This window comes from Mercenaria mercenaria, chromosome 13, assembly GCF_021730395.1.
Source record: "Mercenaria mercenaria strain notata chromosome 13, MADL_Memer_1, whole genome shotgun sequence".
Classification (NCBI taxonomy): Eukaryota; Metazoa; Mollusca; class Bivalvia; order Venerida; family Veneridae; genus Mercenaria; species Mercenaria mercenaria.
Genome location: NC_069373.1, coordinates 12,164,767 through 12,183,729, shown reverse-complemented (window position 1 = coordinate 12,183,729; position 18,963 = coordinate 12,164,767). Strand labels below are relative to the sequence as shown.

General features: G+C 36.3%; 1 protein-coding gene across 1 annotated transcript in view; it reads left to right on the top strand.

The window, feature by feature from the left end:
- The first annotated feature begins 6,897 nt into the window (after positions 1-6,897).
- The window catches only part of LOC123529825 (synaptophysin-like), a 68,526-nt gene continuing 56,460 nt past the window's right edge, over positions 6,898-18,963 (top strand). Inside the window, exon 1 of the mRNA XM_045310363.2 lies at positions 6,898-6,972. Coding sequence (XP_045166298.1) covers positions 6,955-6,972 — 18 coding nt within the window. The 5' untranslated portion in view covers positions 6,898-6,954. The remainder of the gene's footprint in view (positions 6,973-18,963) is intronic.

The window sequence follows — 18,963 nt, the reverse complement described above, 5'->3', positions numbered from 1 at the left end:
AGCTTTCTTTAAACATAACTCTTTTAGCAGTCTGGGTAAAAGCTTTTCAGGACTAGTGGCTTTGTTAGGGTTTAGATTCTTTGATAATTTTATTACACCATCCTCAGAAATTTTAATGTCGTCCATTCAATCGTTTACTTGGCAATGTCCATTTTCAAATTAATTCATTTCACACATTTGTTTAAGACTAATAGTTTTTGGCTGTGAAAAGACAGATTGGAATTGTTTGTTTAGTATGGCGGCTTTTTCAGCTGGTTTGATATAAGTTTTGCCCTTAGATTTTAATGGAGCAAGACCATGATTATCCGTTTTCTTTTTCAGAATCGTCTGCAAAATATACTGAATCCAAATAGAATATCCTACTCCAAATAAGATTTGCTTATTCCATTTTGAATACAAGATGTTTTGTTTACTGTATGTGTTACTTTCCTGGGATTATTTACATCTATGGTGTAATTAATTTCTTTTTCTGAATCAATTTGTGGGTAGTAAGTAGATGGAATGTACGAGTATTTCGAGCGTTTAGAAGTCTTCCGCAACCTGAAAGTCATTACCACAAGAAAAATCAGGCGTACATGGTTATAAAAGAGAACATTATTTAAGTTGAAGTTACAACGGTTTCTTTTACGGTTTCCAAATTACAATATAGAAATGGTCTTATGTTAGATAATCAGAAAGAACTACTTGAAATGTAAACTTGCTCTTCAGCTTGTTCTCAAGGTTTAGTAGTATATCAGCAAATCGTAGAAATATGTGGTAAACGGAAAGCATTTTTACCAGCAATCATCCTTAGTGGTCACATACGCCTAAATATTATTCCCTAAATATTCTATAAATTTTTAAATGGCTTCCAAATATATCTTAACCCATTTCAGAGAACCAATCCTGACCTCGTTTGGAAGAATTATCATAAAACTGACGTAAGATGAAGAGAAAAGTAGGGGTCATGTATATTCTAAGAGTGATTTCTCTTCTCACGTTTGCTTACTGTAAAATCACATAAAAATCACACTGCGGTGACCTGGTAATACTACTCATACTAAAAGTGATGTCAACTTCCCTAGATACTATCTTCTGTCCCAGTTTTTCGTAGCAAAATGCCAAAAATACACCAACAATAAAATTTAAACAATAAAACCAGCTTTAATTTAGACCTCTGTGGCCACGCCAAGTTCAAAAACCTGTCCACCATTACACGACCAAATGGCCCCACATCGCTTCCTTTAGTAAAGTCAGGCCTACTTTGGATTCCAAATTGACGTTTTACCGTTCTGTCCCTTGCAACTTAAAATATTAGCAGAAAGTTGTCCCACTTTAAATTGAATTCTATTTGTAAAGAAATAAAGATAAACAATTGCTGAAAACTACGTTTAACCTTGTTATTTGAAATTTCAGCACGTGAAATTATTGTAGGTGTATCGAAAAGAAGATATGCAACAGTTTTATGAACATAATTAGTTTTTAAAAGCGTTGAACTATCCAAAAGTGCGAACCTTTCACAAAATCACCTGTTTCTCCTGTGATCGTGTTACTGGAGACTGTTTCAGCTCCTATTTGTCGCCGCCGTAGCACCTTCTACTCGAAACTTACCCTTAGACAGTAGGGAAAACTTCCCGTTCGGAAAATCAATTTATGGGTTTTCTCTACTTCCCAAATCAGATAATGATGATTTTACTTCCCGAACGGGAACCAAATTACTATATTTAGTACCAAGTTTCCCCTTTAGGAAGTAGGAAAGAACGAAGTGGTTTACTTTCCGAACGGGAATTTTCCCACACTGATAGACGTTCATAGTCCTCCAATAATACCAACGTCGGTATTTCCAAGTGAAGTTTAAACTACCACGACCAACCAGCAAGCTAGAAAGCAAGTCATTAAAGGTTCCATGTGCACTGTCGTAAGAATACATCTACGGATGTCTCTAAGTTGTTGTGGTTTTTTTTTGGTATTTGTAACATATTTAAATGTTGAATTTTGCTCAACGTGCGGCCAAAGGGCGTGGGCGGTAGCATGCATTTTCACTACCGTCCACGAACAGCCTTAATCAAACACAGCCTGCAACATTTTCATTTTTGATGTTAAGTTTCCATTTTTTCTGTTTTCAAATAAGAGAGAGAGCTAAAGTCTCGCAGGACTTTGCAGTGCTATCTGATTTAAATTCTTGATGGTAATGTACTTAGTTAGCCGGACTGGTCAGTCACTGTTGCGATTCTTAAAATACGTTTTCCTTATGGTACTTCTGAACGTTTGATAAACCGGAAGTAATGGCATAACGTCAGTTATCCGAATAACGTGGAATAAAGCCTAGACTCGGCAAACGGATATGAAAATAATTTTATGAATTAATGGCAACCCACGAGTAAATTTATTAAAACGGCAATGTTAGTCCACTTTTCTCTATTTTATTATCACAGCAGCGTTGTTTGTGCCGTGTGGCGGCCGTAAAAAGTCTCCCCGTACATTCAATCAGGGCTGTTATATTTCGATCTTCTCAGATCGTTCAGCACGACTTATATGTCGTGTTATTGGTACTGTTTAGTTTCTCAACATGACCATTTCGGCCTGGGTGGTTCCAATACTCCCGCTTTCATAGCCTTTGGTATTGTTTAATCACCCCTTGGATATGGTGCCTGCTTTTTAATTTTGTCTTTTGACAGTTCCTGTGATACGCAGGCTCCATAACCTCAGATCCCCTTCCTAAATTCCAGTTTGTTTAGTTCTGCCCATTGTTTTCTCGTTTGGGGCAAACCCTTTACTTTATCTGAGGACCAAACGGCGCTCTTCATGGAATTACACGCCTCAACACGTGTATCATTGAAGGTTCCATGTTCACCGCCGTTTAAATACATCTGCGGATGTCTCTAAATTGCTTTTTGTACTTTTAGCATGTGTAAATGTAGAGTTCTGCTCAAACCGGGGCTAGAGGGCGTGGACGGTAGCATGCATTTCCACTACCGTCTATGAACAGGCTCAATCAAACCGAGCATGCAACATTTTTGTTTTTGTTGTGTTGAGCGACCTGTGAAGTTTTCACTTTTCTCTATTTTACTGTAGATCTATTTAAAGATAAACTATGATATTAAAACATTTGACACGTTAAATGAGTCCAGATATTCTCTTAAAATCAGCTTGATAATTGCGGATCTCTTTCATCATGGACAAATATTTAAAGAAAAAAAACAAAAAAAAAACAACAACAACAACAAAATAACAAAAACAACAAGCACATGGACATATACATTTTATTTCATCATATTATAGACCATAAGTTTATTAACGACTTTGAGAAGTTTCATTAAAATCCACTTTGTAGAAAATTTCTACTCTTTAAAATATTATCAAAATTGTGATTTTCCCACAGACTTGCATTATAAAAACTTTTGTGAGGTTTATTTTTTTAAATAGTCTGGCAAAAATCAAGCACACGACTCTTTATTTTTTTAACTGCCGAATTTTCTTGATATTTTCTGAAGTCTAGAGTTTACTCAAATTCTATATTACAGAAAACGATTTGATCCGTCAGTTAAAAGAATACGTTCTACTGTAAAGAATACTGTATATTTTGTCATTAAAAACGTCTTTAGTGTCTGATGAACTCTCTAAAACAATGACCGTCCGAATGACCAAAATTGTGTTGTCCGATGTAAACCAGTAAACGTCACACTTTAGTGCGTAAAATCGTTTGCAGTTCGTTTAGTTTGTTGGTTATTATCGTACTACTTGTTTCATTTCCTCTCGTAATAATAGCTTTATGAAACAGCAAATGTCCAGAGCATATCGTGACGTTACGGTCATAGACGACCAAAAGACCGGTCTGTATTAATTTTACAGCAAAACATGCTCCATTGGAGGATAAGAATGCCCTAGTGTTTGACATGGTAACGCATGCTTGTCATTTAGGCTGCCGCAAGGACCTGGCTGTTCTATACTGATTGTGTCTGCGGCTGAATTGACTTTGACCGGCCATAAGGGGTTTCTTTGGGACCATTTTGCCGAGTCTCTGTGGTAACTCGGTCGTCAGTTTCTATTTACAATTGCGCGGATAACTGTAAATTCTCTTGCATTACAAGAAACTGCGAGAGTATTATAGGTAGATTCGAAAATAGTCCCTTCTTGAAGTTGTTCTGATTACTCCTCTTTTACTTTCTCAAACGTTTCTGTGTCTGAGCAAATTAGACGGATTCGCGATGCCTGACTGTAGGTAATGTTTTGCTACAGTGTTTTGGATGACAGGTTGTGGTGAAAAGATATTGGTATATTTCCGGCGGGTGTTTGATATTTATCTTTGTTTTTTTTAGCACACGTCTACAACAGTATTATTACCTTCTAGTTTTGATACTGTATCCAGAAACTTGCTTTTCATTTGTAACATCACTAGTGAATTTTATATACGGATGGAAGTTGTATGGTCATGAATGTTGTATGGCAAAGGAATGTTTGGAGAGCTTCCCGACCAAGAGTCCTTTGAAGCTCTACATCGTCTTTATAGTGCAAACAAAGATATGGCTAAAATGTTACTGTCGAAAGTAATTGTCTTTCCAAACAACTCATGTTAGTGTATAACGGTGTCATTTTCGTGCCTTTTGGTGTAATTTGCACTTGAATCTAATGCTGGTCATTAAACACAAAGTTGTTGCATATTTGAACAAATGTGAGCAATTCCAATTGCATTTCGATAGGGGGATTCTTAAAACTTCTATTGTCTTACAACAGTACCGCCATCATGTGGTATGTTGCTGTACAAAGACCTAAAATCCATCGATTAGTGACCTGCTGAGAGTCTATTATTCTCATATAAAATTGTCTGTGGTGTCTTCTACATAGGTGCCTATCCTTCTTACTTCTTGAGACGTGTATCAACGAATTATGAAATTCATTCTGTTGGTTTGGACGGTCAGGACTTCCCGCTTTATAAAGTTTAGGAAGAAGATAAAATCTACCTGCCCTGGGCTTTAGTACCGTTATATAGGCTGATCACAACCGAAACAAATGTAAGCCTTCGCATGTGTATCACAAGTAGTCCAAATATAAATAGTGCTAATCTTTTTTTCCTTTTTAGCGCCTTTTCTCGGGAGCAACATGTTTACTTTTACTCTATCGCGTTTCAGTATGTATCACTTTGCATTCTTTCGAAATTGGCATGTTCCTATCACATGCTAGGTAAAAATGGCGGCGTAAGAATTTAATGTCTCGAAAAGAGAAATTGAAAGAAGCGAAAAGGAGAAAATTCAGCGGGTTGTATTTAACGAACTGTAGTTTTCTTAAATAAAAGTTAACACCCCCTTTTCTTTTTGTTTTTCTAAAGTAACGATATAGTTCTTTATGGGAATATAAGTCTCTGAAAATCTGATATGCTAGAAAAATGTCGAAAAACCGTTATGAAGTAAGTGGGTTTTATATGAAATAAAGAATAGCCGGATTTAGTGGTGTTCAGCCTATAAATGCTAAATTATCTTTACTGATAAAATAGAAAAAGTGGAAACTCCACAGGTCGCTCAACACAACAAAAACGAAAATGTTGCAGGCTCGGTTTGATTGAGCCTGTTCATGGACGATAGTGGAAATGCATGCTACCGTCCATGCCCTCTAGCCTCGGGTTGAGCAGAACTCAACATTTACGCATGCTAAAAGTACAAAAAACAATTTAGAGACATCCGCAGATGTGTCCATATGGCGGTGCACATGGAACCTTCAATGCTACACTGGTGTGTTATTCCATGAAAAGCGGCGTATGGTCCCCAGTTAAAATAATGGGTTTGCCCTAAACGAGAAAACAATGGGCAAGCTGCAGCGAATGGCAACGTGGCTACTTAAATTATAACCTAAAGTAGATTAAGAGATTTCTTGAAAATCGGCTACTGGTTAAAAGGCCTAGATATTGGCAGTTGGTCAAAGGATTTCTGTCTTCATTACACTAGCACAGTTGTAGGCTAATGACCTTCACATTATGGTTCCAATAAACAGGGATCATTGTTGTTGGAAAGTCAGTCTGCCTTCTAACTGTATAGGAAACAGTGTATTGTATTATCATCAAACTTTTATTTAATAAATATGTGATAACTTTAAGAATTATATCTATTTTTGGCATTTTTAAGTAAAGAAAAATGTTCATTGTTCAAATCTGGTATTTCAGAAAAGTGACATTTCATAAAGTTTTATTTTACTGCCTTCAGAATATTGTAAAGGATATTTGTCTAAAAACGAAAACGCAATGCGCAAAATTAGAGCATGAAAACGGGTACACTTTATGCAACTTATCTATTGAAATTGAAAATTCAGCATATATGAAATATAATGATTTAATTTTATCCTGTCATATTATATACCAATAATGGTGATTGCATGTATAAAAATGGTCATTTTCTAATTCTTTTTGAAAGTATTGTACATATGGTAAGATTACATTTGCGGGTATGAACTTTTTCATGATTATAATATTGGCAGATACAAAGAAATTATGGAGTTTTCACTATATCTATGTTGTGATATTATTGTTCCCCGCTTTTTTTTCAAAGAAAAAAGGCGGACATAGAAATAGACTGCATTCTGCCATTCTTCCATTCTTCCACCCGTCACACTTTGTGTATGGTCACACTTCGTGTATGGTCCATAACTCTGCCACTCGAATGTCTATCTATCTATCTGCCGTTGACGTCAAACCCCTTGCGGGAACGTAGAATGTTTTTATTTTTAAAAAGGAAAAGGCAAACTTTCCAATAATAAATATTTACAGTATTGGGTTACATATAGATCACGATTTAACAAAAGCACTTTATACATATATAAGGTAACCAAATGAGTAGTACTGTTCTCATATAACAGGTTAGGCTTACCATAATGAGACGACCCTCTAGATAGAATATGCTGAAATCTGCGCTAATATGCGACCATAGAAAAACGTAGCCCATACCTTTAGATTAACCAATCGTTGTTAAGAAATTCAGAAGGTCCAAAATGGCGTCTACCGGACAGGTAAATAGGAAAATATTAAAGCATTCTGTTATTTCTCGAGTGTGTGGCGTTGATACAACAATATTCTGTATATACCTCAATTGATATTTAATTTCTGTTATTTTGAAAATTGGATCGCATTGCTTGGCCTTCTTTAATGTATGGATTGATATTTGTCAATAGTGACAAGTTGTGACTATGTCTATGACTCAGTTATATTTTTAATTAATTTTATCAAGTTCTTAGAATTACTTGCAATCAGAACATGTATTTTGAAACAAATATTTCCGCATTGTATCTTTGCACTATACTAGTACAAATGTGAAAATTATTAGACACTGCATGTGAAATTCGGTGGCTACATATCCCATATATGCCTACTTCTTGTCAGTTCGATCCTTCCTGTGGTTTCGATCCCTTAGCATTTTCCGAAATAACGCACAAGACGCATATGACATCAGTCAAGTACCGGTTACATTCGATACGTCGAAGATTCACCTAAGCGTAAAACGCGAATTTATCACTCAGCATGCGCAAAAAGCAGATAAATCATCAAACAAATGGTTGCCACAGTATATACAAGACCATAATTTCATCTAAATTCCTGATTATTTGCCATTAAATCGTTGTAGTTTCCATTTAATTTTCGCTAAACTTTCTTCCACGCAACCGGACTCTTGCAGGTGTGTAGAGTCTAGTCAGTACATGTCTGTTTTCGCACATGAGGATGAGACAGACATACCCCAGGGGTTTTTTTTTACCAGGAGGGGAAGGGGCCCGGGCCTCTGATTTGGGGGAAAATACAACTCGGTATTTGGGCAAAGGGGAATAAAAAACCTGATGTAAAGTCAATTTTTGGGGAAAACTGCATGATTTTAAAGAAATTTTCTGAAGGGAAGGGGCCTATAAACGGCCCCTATTATAAAGGAAAAAAAAAAACCCTGTACCCAGTCCAGATGGTACACCTATACCACCTATAGAAGAAATCAAGGTCACCACAGAAGGGATTGAAAAGCTGCTTAGCAACACCAATCCATGGAAGGCATAGGGTCCAGACCAGATACCTGGTCGTTAGGGCTGTCATCGATAGAAACGATATCGATGTATCAACGATTTTTTTTTTGTCGATCGATTATCGATTCCCATTTTCCAAAATTGATATTTTACAGGGAGAAAAAACTACCCAAATGAACACTCAGACCCTAAAAAACAACTGAAGTTCACAAAGTTGTAAATTTGGATGAATGCAAAAAAAGAGTGAAGGCAAAATAAAAATGAAAGATGTTATTAATTTTTATGTATTTCTTTTATTTCATAAATACAAATACAACACAATCAAACAGAAATATGGAAAGTAGGCAATAAAACTTAAAATAGCATTTACAGGAAGTTATATAATATTATATGAACAAATAGGTCGTTAATCTAACTTAATAATCAATATATCGATGTATCGTCGATATTTGTCTTCTGATATATCGGTATCGTTGATACGCCTAAGTCCCAATCAATGACAGCCCTACCAGGGGTGTAAAATTCCACTCGCCCGCTCGCATTGGCGAGTTAAAGTCTGGATAGGACGAGTGGATCTCGCTGTATACTCGACCGATCGGGCGAGTGGTTTTTACGTCGTAGCTCTAATGAAATTCAGAAATTACATCTCGAAAAACGTGAACAAACTTTGATATAGTTCAGTTGCTACTTTGATTGACTGGAATACCCGCGAATCGTAAAGATATCAAAACGTCATGCCGGTAATTTTCCATTCCGAGAGCACGTGCGACCTGTCAAATTTACATCTCCGTTACTTTTGTTTATCAACACGTACACAAAAAACGCGCGTAGTGCATTCATTTTTTAACGTTATTGCTTCAGTTTTTCAACATCGCTTAAGAAGTAATACAATTTGAATTCTACTAAGATTTAAATAAAATATTGACGGAAATGTAAGCAAATTTGTATGAAAACGGTTGAATTTTCATATAATCATTTGTTAAATTTCGAACAGCGCGATCTTAATTACTGATTTCTTTCTAAGAGAAAATAAGTGATACATACTTTGGGCATAAAATTCGGACTTTTGACCAGAAAGAACAAAAGACAGAATTAAAAATTCTTAAATAATGAAAAAGCTGCAGTAATTTAAATACATGAGTAAAACGATTTTTTTGGTAAAAAGGTTTCTGTTAGTGCGGCGGAATAGGATACGTGACCTCGTGGACGTAAATAGAAATGTGGTTTTAAGATAAAACAAAATGATGTTGTTGCGTTTTTAAATACGTTTTAAATGAATCTTTGTACATGTATTTTTTTTTTATAAAATATTCTTTTCAAACGATAGTGTAAATTCCTTGAGGGCAAATACGTCACATGGCGCGAAAACTGTAATATGACGTAATGCCATGACAATCTCGTGCAACAATACCGCTTTGATCTCCACTTCAGATGTCATCATACCGACACACTTCTTTTAGCTCTTTGAGAGGATGTTAATTGATGATGAAAACAGGCCAATTACTTAGTTTATCAACAGAATAATTACCGATGATCATCAACTTTTTTTTCGCTTTCAAGACGGGTAGATGTACGGTATGATGATTATTGTGTCCATATTTTTAGGACACTTTTCAAAATAATTATTTTTCGTGAAATAAGTCTTGAGAAAATGAAAATAACTGATGTTTAATACTTTCCTGACACTTTGGGAAACTACGGTAGGGGTTAGAATGTGATTTTTTTTTTTTTTTTTACTATCGATGCAGTTATTATGGAGAGCAATTTGATGGTGGAGATGACAAAATTAGTGAAAGAAAAATGTCTGGTTTGAAAAGGAAATTTAAGAGTAGATCTAACAAAAATGAATAATAAAAAGGAAACGTAGTGTACGAGCTATGTGTTATGTTTGAAATTTTCTTGTTGTATATAATATTCCTTCCATAAAACGTGACAGTATTAAAAATGTCAATTATTAGGGCGAGTGACTGTCCACTAAGGGCGAGTAGATTTTACTAGCTACTAGTCCTGCAGGGCGAGTGGTGTGAAAAAGAATTTTACACCCCTGACTGGTTTGAAAAGGAAATTTAAGAGTAGATCTAACAAAAATGAATAATAAAAAGGAAACGTAGTGTACGAGCTATGTGTTATGTTTGAAATTTTCTTGTTGTATATAATACTCCTTCCATAAAACGTGACAGTATTAAAAATGTCAATTATTAGGGCGAGTGACTGTCCACTAAGGGCGAGTAGATTTTACTAGCTACTAGTCCTGCAGGGCGAGTGGTGTGAAAAAGAATTTTACACCCCTGCCTACTGGTCATATCCTCAAAGAATGTGCTGCAGAACTTGCTCCTATCCTGACCATGATTTTCAACGCCTCGTTACAGAGTGGCTCTGCCCAGATGACTGGCGTCATGCCAACGTCACAGCTATTTTTAAAAAAGGTACTAGATATGATGCTGCCAATTACAGACCCGTCTCCTTGACCTGCCTCTGCTGCAAGCTATTAGAACATGTCTTTGTAAGCAACATCTTGAAACACCTAGATAATCACCAAGTACTACATGATTGCCAGCATGGCTTCCGAGCTCGCAGAAATTGCGAAACTCAACTACTGACATTGTACCATGAGTTGGCCTCTGCACTAGACAAGCGTACACAGACTGATATGATTATCCTGGACTTTAGTAAAGCGTTTGACCGAGTACCACACCAACGCTTACTGAAGAAGGTTGAACACTATGGCATTACAGGAAACACCCAGAAGTGGATTCAGGCTTTCCTCACAGGGAGGACCCAAAAGATACTTGTCGAAGGACAGGCATTGGACACAGTACCAGTCGTCAGTGGCGTACCTCAGGGATCTGTCTTAGGTCCTTACTTTTCTTGATTTTTATCAACGACTTCCCTGAGTGCGTCAAATCCAGAATACGGTTGTTTGCCGAGGACAGCATCCTATATCGCCACATCAAGTCAGTAGCGGACCAAGCACAACTACAAGAAGACCTGAATTCTCTTGCTGCATGGGAACAAAAGTTGGGTATGGAATTTCACCCACAGAAGTGTAGTGTTCTCAGAGTCACAAGGTCAAAGACTCCCAGAGCCCATGCATACAACCTGAAAGGTGTAGGTCTTACTGTCGACAGCAGCACGAAATACCTTGGCTTGGATTAACAATCTAAACTAGCTTGGAGGCAGCACATTAATCGCACCACCAAGAAAGTCAACAACATGCTGGGCTTCCTAAGACGAAATTTGCACAAAGCAACAGAAGACACCAAGACAAGTGCCTACAATGCCATGGTCCGCTCACATCTGGACTACTGCTGCTCAATCTGGAGTCCATACCAGAAGGACTTGATCCATAAGGTAGAAATGGTTCAACGCAGAGCAGCGCGATTTGTCACCAATCGCTATCGAAATACCAGCAGTGTATCAGATATGCTACAACACTTGCAGTGGGAGTCCCTCCAGACAAGGAGAGAAAAGGCACAGCTCATCATGCTTTATAAGATCGTGCATGACCTAGTGGATATTCCAGCCTCCACATATCTTACACCTGTCACCTCTAGAACAAGAGCAGCACATAAAAACCAGTTCCATCAGTACTCTACGACGAGGGAGCACTGCTGGCGGGACCTTGGGTCCTGGTAGCACCATGCAAGCCGGACTGGTCACTCAGGTGGGAAGTATTAGAAGGCACTTCTCATGCTTTTATCTTCTTACTTTACTTTTTGTAACACATCCTTGACCGTTTCTATTTTCTTACTGTATTATATTCTACTTCATGTTTCTTATTTCTTAACTGTTGTCTTTTCTTGCGCACCATCAAGTCATGGTCAATGTTGACAGTTTGACGTACGATGTAGATGTAGATGTGTATTGATTTTTCAGCCGGTAGTTGCTTCCCTTTCAAAAACCCCGTATTTTACAGTTAAATTCATACTTACTGGTCCGCCATTTTTAATGCAAAATGAGGCGAGCGGCTGACAATTCGTGGGTTGTTGGGTCATGCAATTGTCCGCGCACCTGCTCTTTTGACTCTAGATTTCTTGATTTGCTTTGAATCTTATTTAATAATACATTTTGTTGCATAATGCCAGTATTTTGATTTTTCAACCAACTAATTGGTGTCTTATAGAGGGTCAAACGAAATAAGGCTGCAGTGCCTAAAACTAATTTCTTCATCCAGAAACTAATCATCCAGTTGACATGTGTTTTTAAAAAGTTACACTTTCCAGTTTGTACATCGTTATTTTACAATTCTACATACAAGTGGCTTCAGGGTGGAATGAACAAAGTGAACTGTTTGGAAAAAACTAATTTATTCACATTAAACAAGCAGGGTTTTCCCTCGGGGTTTTTATTTGGGAGTCCATGGACTCCCATGGCTGCTAATTTAAGGGTCCCTAATAATTTTTGGGGGTCCACAAATTACTGATCTTGAAAATGGACATTATTACTATAAAAATTTACCCTAAAACCGAATGAACTTGTATCTTTTTAATTTAGATAGCAGCTGATTCAATATTTCGGATGGTATTTTTCAAAATGACATGAGCTTCCCAATTCAGACCGATAACAAAAGGTGTGATAGTCTTTTTGTTACGATCAAATAGCCAGCAATTACCGGCAATTAACGTGTCACCTCGGGTCAGTTATGTTGTTCAGTTTGATCTCGGTTAAAGATAAAACTCGATCCTTAATTAGTATCATAATTTTTGTGATTTATTAATATTTCTTTCATCAAAATACTTCTAAATTTACATGAAATTTAGTTTGAAAGGAAAATAAACCATTCGATCTTTTACGGAACGTAATGGCAATCTTAGATTTTAGCGGTGACAGAGCGGAGAGTAGTTTCCCTTTACCAAAATGGCGAACATAGGTAACAAAACTTGTTTTGAAGTTGGAAAATCGTCTATACCAGTGTATAATGCACACCCACGATTCGGGGGTGGTCCCGGGGGTCAAAAAACTGCGCATTTATACATGGGTATCTGCGCGAAAGAGGCTTCAGTGCAGAGGAGTTTTGTGACCGATTTTGCGGGTCCAGTGGATGCAGAGGCACTAAAAATGCGAGTTCAAAGCAGAAAACCTGCGTCCGGGAAAACCCTGAACAAGACTTTCTACACATATGCATTCAGAGGGTGCGAATTAACAAGAAAGCTTTTTATTGATTCAGACCAATGACATGGTTGGTTTTATGTATGCATAATTTATATATTTTACATTTCTTTGTGTTTTAAGCTATTTATATCTTTGGAGGAATGCCCAAAATATACTTTGACCTAATTTTGACCCACGCACATGTCTTTGTTAATGCGCATGCGCAGAAGGAAGTGTTAAGGGGATCGAAACTACAGCATAACAGGCTACCACTTGCTGCTATTTTCGTGTTACATCTGGTCTCGCGGTATTTGATTTTTGCGAGAACAACAATGTGCAGCACTCTCTACAGTAAACAAACTTGACCTACTTCGAAAGCTGATTACGTTTCACACCCTATTTTTGTAAACGTAGGTCAATTATTTTTCAATGCCCTCGTCAATCATTTGACGAAGTAAAATCGGTAATGAATTGTGTGTTGTCCATATATTTGATGGAATTTCCTTTCCACTGTGTTAATTTTGCATTGCAATAATTTTTAATGTCTTACTCACGAAATTTATTTTGAAAATTTAGGGGTCCTATACATTTTACACTTTCACAGGTAGCACTTTATCAAGTCGGATGCCGTACCACGAAATAAGAATTAACTCCCTTGGCGAAAGTGAAAGTCACATGCACTGGGTTTAAAAGTAAACAAGGACTAGAAAAATGGTTTTCTGCTTGAAATAATAGTGGAAAAGAAAAGGTTTACGAAGTTAATAGGAAATGATAGCAACATAATATTGTTTTTCTTTCCTTTATTCATTTATTCCCTTAGTACCGCGAAAATAGGTGCAAACAGGCCACTCTCCTATTTCGATACACATAAAAGGCAACATCGCTGTGCTTTAACATTCAGTAAGATATATGACTGTATATCATGGTGCATGTGCAGTTTCCTTTAATGCATTGAAGCCTACCATCATCAGCTTATTTTACCCGACTGGCTGTCAGAAATCAAAAGAAAACAACAACTTAAATGTGGTTGGCCATATTTTTTGGCAGTGGCTAGGATAACGATCATATTTTTTTTTTGGCAGTGGCTGGGATTACCGTAATCCGAAAGTTTTGCATCCTGTATCACCTATGTTTAGATAGATTTTTAGTTCAGCTATTCGAAGAATAGGTAGAGCTATTGGTTTGACTCATCCGTTTAGCATTGGCATCCCAAATTGGTAATTTTTTTTTGGTTGAAAGCTGGTACGAATTTCTGTAACCACTTGAAGGAATAGATTGAAACATCACACTTAAGAATTGACTTACATTGCACAGGTTTTATAACACTGTTTTGCTTTTTATCTCACCTGAGCCAAAGGCTCATGGTGACCTTTGTGACTGTTCAACAGTCAGGGGTGTAACTGTTTTAAGTTATGTTACCTATTTCAGTTACTTTTTCAAGCATTTTATAACCTGTATTAGTTATAAAAATATAGTTAACTCAGGTAAGTTATTCAAAAAACGTCTTTTTTGCTGTTCTCACAAAGTGACCTTTACAGTGTAATTAGTAGCAAACTCAAATTCTCTTTTAGTCTGATCATGACCTGATAAGCATATAAATGTGATGTTAAGAGTTTTATAGCTTTAAAACTTTTGCGTAAAACCTTATCAGCCTAGCGTAAAAAAAATTTACTGCATAGCTGGAAAGATAAAAGTTCAAAGATTCAGGAAATAATTGCATTAGTCTCATTCAAAATGAGGAATTGGCGAAGGAGGGCTTTATAATATTTTATGATAACTGAAACAAGTTATGAAAGTATAGGCCAGCCCTTTTTTTGTAAATTTGGGGAAGGGTACCAGGTCCCTTTTGGAGGGGAAATTTACGTCGCGAAATCATTGTTTGGAGGAATATATTTGCTGAAAAGTTGTTAAAATCAGGACTGAAAATCAAAACTAATTTCATTTTTGTTCGTCAACATTTTCTAAAAAAAATCTTCTTCTTGAAAACCACTGGGCAGAATTACACCAAACTTCACAGGAATGATCCTTTGGTGCCTCCCTTTCAAAATTGTTCAAAGAATTTGATTCCACACAGAACTCCAGTTGCCATGGCAACCAAAAGGGAAAACTTTAAAAATCTTGTCAAAAATCGCAGTGCGTAGAGCCTTGATATTTTGAATGTGACATCATCTAATGGTCCTCTATGAAGATTGTTCAAATTGTTCTCCTGGGGTGAAAAGAGGCCCCACCACGGGGGTCACAAATTTTACATAGTCTTATATAGGAGATTTTTTTAAAAAAATCTTCTTATCTGAAAGTTCAATGCCTAGGCTTTTGATATTTGGTATGTAGCATTTCCTAGTGGATCTCTAACAAGATTGTTCAAATTATGCCCCTGGGGTGAAAAGAGGTCCCACCGCGGGGGTCACTTGTTATATGAGTTAATATAGGAAAAAATACTAATACTATATAATAAAAAAATATCAGATCATATTTCCTAGACTGTTAATTATAATTACCTGATGAACCCAAGTGATTAGGGGTCACTTGACTGTGACCTTGACCTACTGACCTACTTTTTGTTTTTTTAAGATGCAGCCTTGATATTTGGATGATTTGTTTTAAATTTCCAAAAGTGGACAGTTCTTTCAATATTTCTGAAACCTATTCATGCATTTGATAGAAATCTCTTACATACACTTGAGGTAATAATGTTACTTTATACACAAAGTCCCATAATGCTGCCTTTTGTTTTGACCAAATTAATCCACTTTTTATATGCCCTTCTGAAAGATGGGACGTATAATGGGATCGCCCCGGAAGGGTGGACGTGGTCCACAAACTTTGTCCGGAGCATTTCTTCTTCATACATGGAGGGATTTTGATGTAACTTGGCACAAATGTTCAACATCATGAGACTGAGTGTCACACATAAGAATCAGGTCCCAAGGTCAAGGTCACACTTAGATGTCAAAGGTCAAATTAAAGAATGACTTTTTCCGGAGCATTTCTTCTTCATGCATGGGGGGGGGGGGGGGATTTTGATGTAACTTGGCACAAATGTTCACCACCATGAGGCACCCTTGCTTTTAGAATTACTTACCCTACGCTTTGTTGTTGCTTTAAATAGCTTATATTGTAACTTCTTTATTACTGGCCGTAGGAAAAAAACACTTTCTGTGGTACAACGTGCATGTTAATCCAATTTTAGGTGTATTTTTACCTATCTGTATCTGGTAAGGAGTTTTGTATGGACTTATATCATATAGAATTATTATTATTATTTTTAGGAGTTTTTTCTGTTTATTGTTACTATAAATAACTTCTATTATAACTTATTTTATAATTGGCCCAAAAAATTCCATATGCAAATACAGGTGCTAGTGTAAAGAATTGCTATGACGGGCATATATTGTGACATTCTGGCACTCTTGTTTGATATAGAAAATTTGGTAAAATTCATCTTTTTAAATGAAGATATTACATGATAACTCTGAAACGGATTGTTATGATTGTAAGTCAGTCAATCAGCAGGTTCCCTCTCCATTCTGTTTTTACAAAATTATCCCCCTTTTCCACTTTGAAAATGCCCAAATATTGGCATTTCTTTAATATTTCAGGAATATTTCGGAAATGATTTTGGCAGATGGATGTAACTAGCAATAGCATAATATGTATCATAATTATAGTTAACTGAAATGTTAAAAGTAAGAAATGCATCTCCTACGTAAACCATCGTACTGCGTTGAACGAAGGTTTAGCAAATGCTGTAATAATCAACGTGTCATAATGACAGTCTAGTTAAAGATTCAAGAATAAACCTTTGAAATCAAGTAGTTAATGATAGCTGTTAGGCTAGCAATTGCTTCTGGTTACTAACCTTAGTCTAGCAAGTATGTGATAAATTATTTCTTTTTAACTCACCTGACACGTAGTGACAAGGTGAGCTTTTATGATCAACCGTCTGTCCGTCCTCCGTTCACAATTTCTTGTGAACACAATAGAGACCACATTTTGCAATCCACTTTAATCAGACTTGCACAGAAGTTGTATTGGCTTAACATCTCAGTTCCTTTTGAAAACTGGCCAGATCCCATCATGGGTTGCAGAGTTATGGCCCCTTAAAGGGCCAAAATTTGCTAATTTTTGCTTGTGAATACGATAGAGACCATATTTTGCAATCAGCTTTAATCAAACTTGCACAGAAGTTGTATTGGCATAATATCTCGGTTCCTTTTGAAAACTGGCCAGATCCCATCTTGGGTTCTAGAGTTATTGCCCCTTAAAGGGCCAAAATTTGCTATTTTTTGCTTGTGAACACGATAGAGACCACATTTTGCAATCAACTTCAATCAATCTTGCACACAACTTGTATTGGCCTAATATCTCGGTTTCTTTCGAAAACTGGCCAGATCCCATCATGGGTTAGAGAGTTATGGCCCCTTAAAGGGCCAAAATTTGCTATTTTTGGCTTATGAACACGATAGAGACCACATCTTGCAATCAGCTTTTATCAAATATGCACACAACTTGTATTGGCATAATATCTTGGTTCCTTTTGAAAACTGGCCAGATCCCATTATGGGTTCCAGAGTTATGGTCCCTTAAAGGGCCAAATTTTGCTATTTCGGCTTTTGCAGCCATATAGAGACTTCATTTATGGTTTAATTTGATACAAACTTGCAAATAAACTCTAACCCTAACCCTAACCTGTTAGATCCAATCATAGGTTTTAGAGTTATGGCCCCTAAATGAACATTGAAAGTGCCAAAATATGTTAATTTTTACCTTGTGAACATGATAGGTGCCGCATTTTGCATTCAACTTTAGAAAATCATGCACACAATTTTAATCACATTAAGATATCAGTTCTCGTTGCTTGAAGGTCAAGGTCAAACATTGAGGTCAAGGTCAGTGCTTATCCATGAGATTGTAATATCTCTGGAACTATTGATGGTATTGGTTTTGAAACTTAATGTATGTCATCAGGTTGACCTAGACACTATGCACGTATTTTATATCTGAATACCTCCTCTGATTTTAATCAAAATTGATTTATATCAGTAAGTACTTATAGGACTTATTTGAAATTTCATTATTGTCATTAGTTGGACTGAGACAATCAGGGTTGATAACTATGGACTGATTTTATTTCAAATTACCTCCCTTTATTTCAAATTAAAATAGGTATATCTCCATAACTAATGAAAATACTGATCTGAAATTTCATTTATGCCATCACATGGACTTGGACATTCAATGTAGATACATATTGACTGAATTTATGACAAATTGCCTCCCTTTATTTTTTATGTAAATGAATATACCTTAACAGCTTCTTATGAGACTGGTTTGAAACGTTATTTATGTATTCCATGGTAAGAAATAGTCATGTTAGATAACTCTTGATTGAACGTTTATCAATATGAATACTTTTCTTTTATATTGTTGTAAAGGCTTCTACATGCATATACCAATATATTATTACCTCCCCTGATTTTAATAAAAAATTGATTTATCTCGGTAAGTATTTATAGGACTCATTTGAAATTTCATTATAGTCATAAGTTGGACTGAGACAATCAGGATAGATAACTATGGACTGATTTTATATCAAATTAGCTCCCTTTGTTTCAAATTAAAATAGGTGTATCTCAGTTACCAATAAAGATACTAATTTGAAATTTTATTTATGCCATCAGATGGACTCGGACAATCAGGGTAGATAACTTTTGACTGAATTTATGACAAATTACCTCCCTTTATTTTATGTAAATCAATATATCTCAGCAGCATCTAATGAGATTGGTTAGAAATGTTATTTATGTCTTCCAGGGTAAGGAATAGTCATGCTCGTACAAAAATGCAGCATTTGAGTCTAGGACCCTCAAACTTGGTTTGGAGATTCGTCCTGACTAGTGACCTATG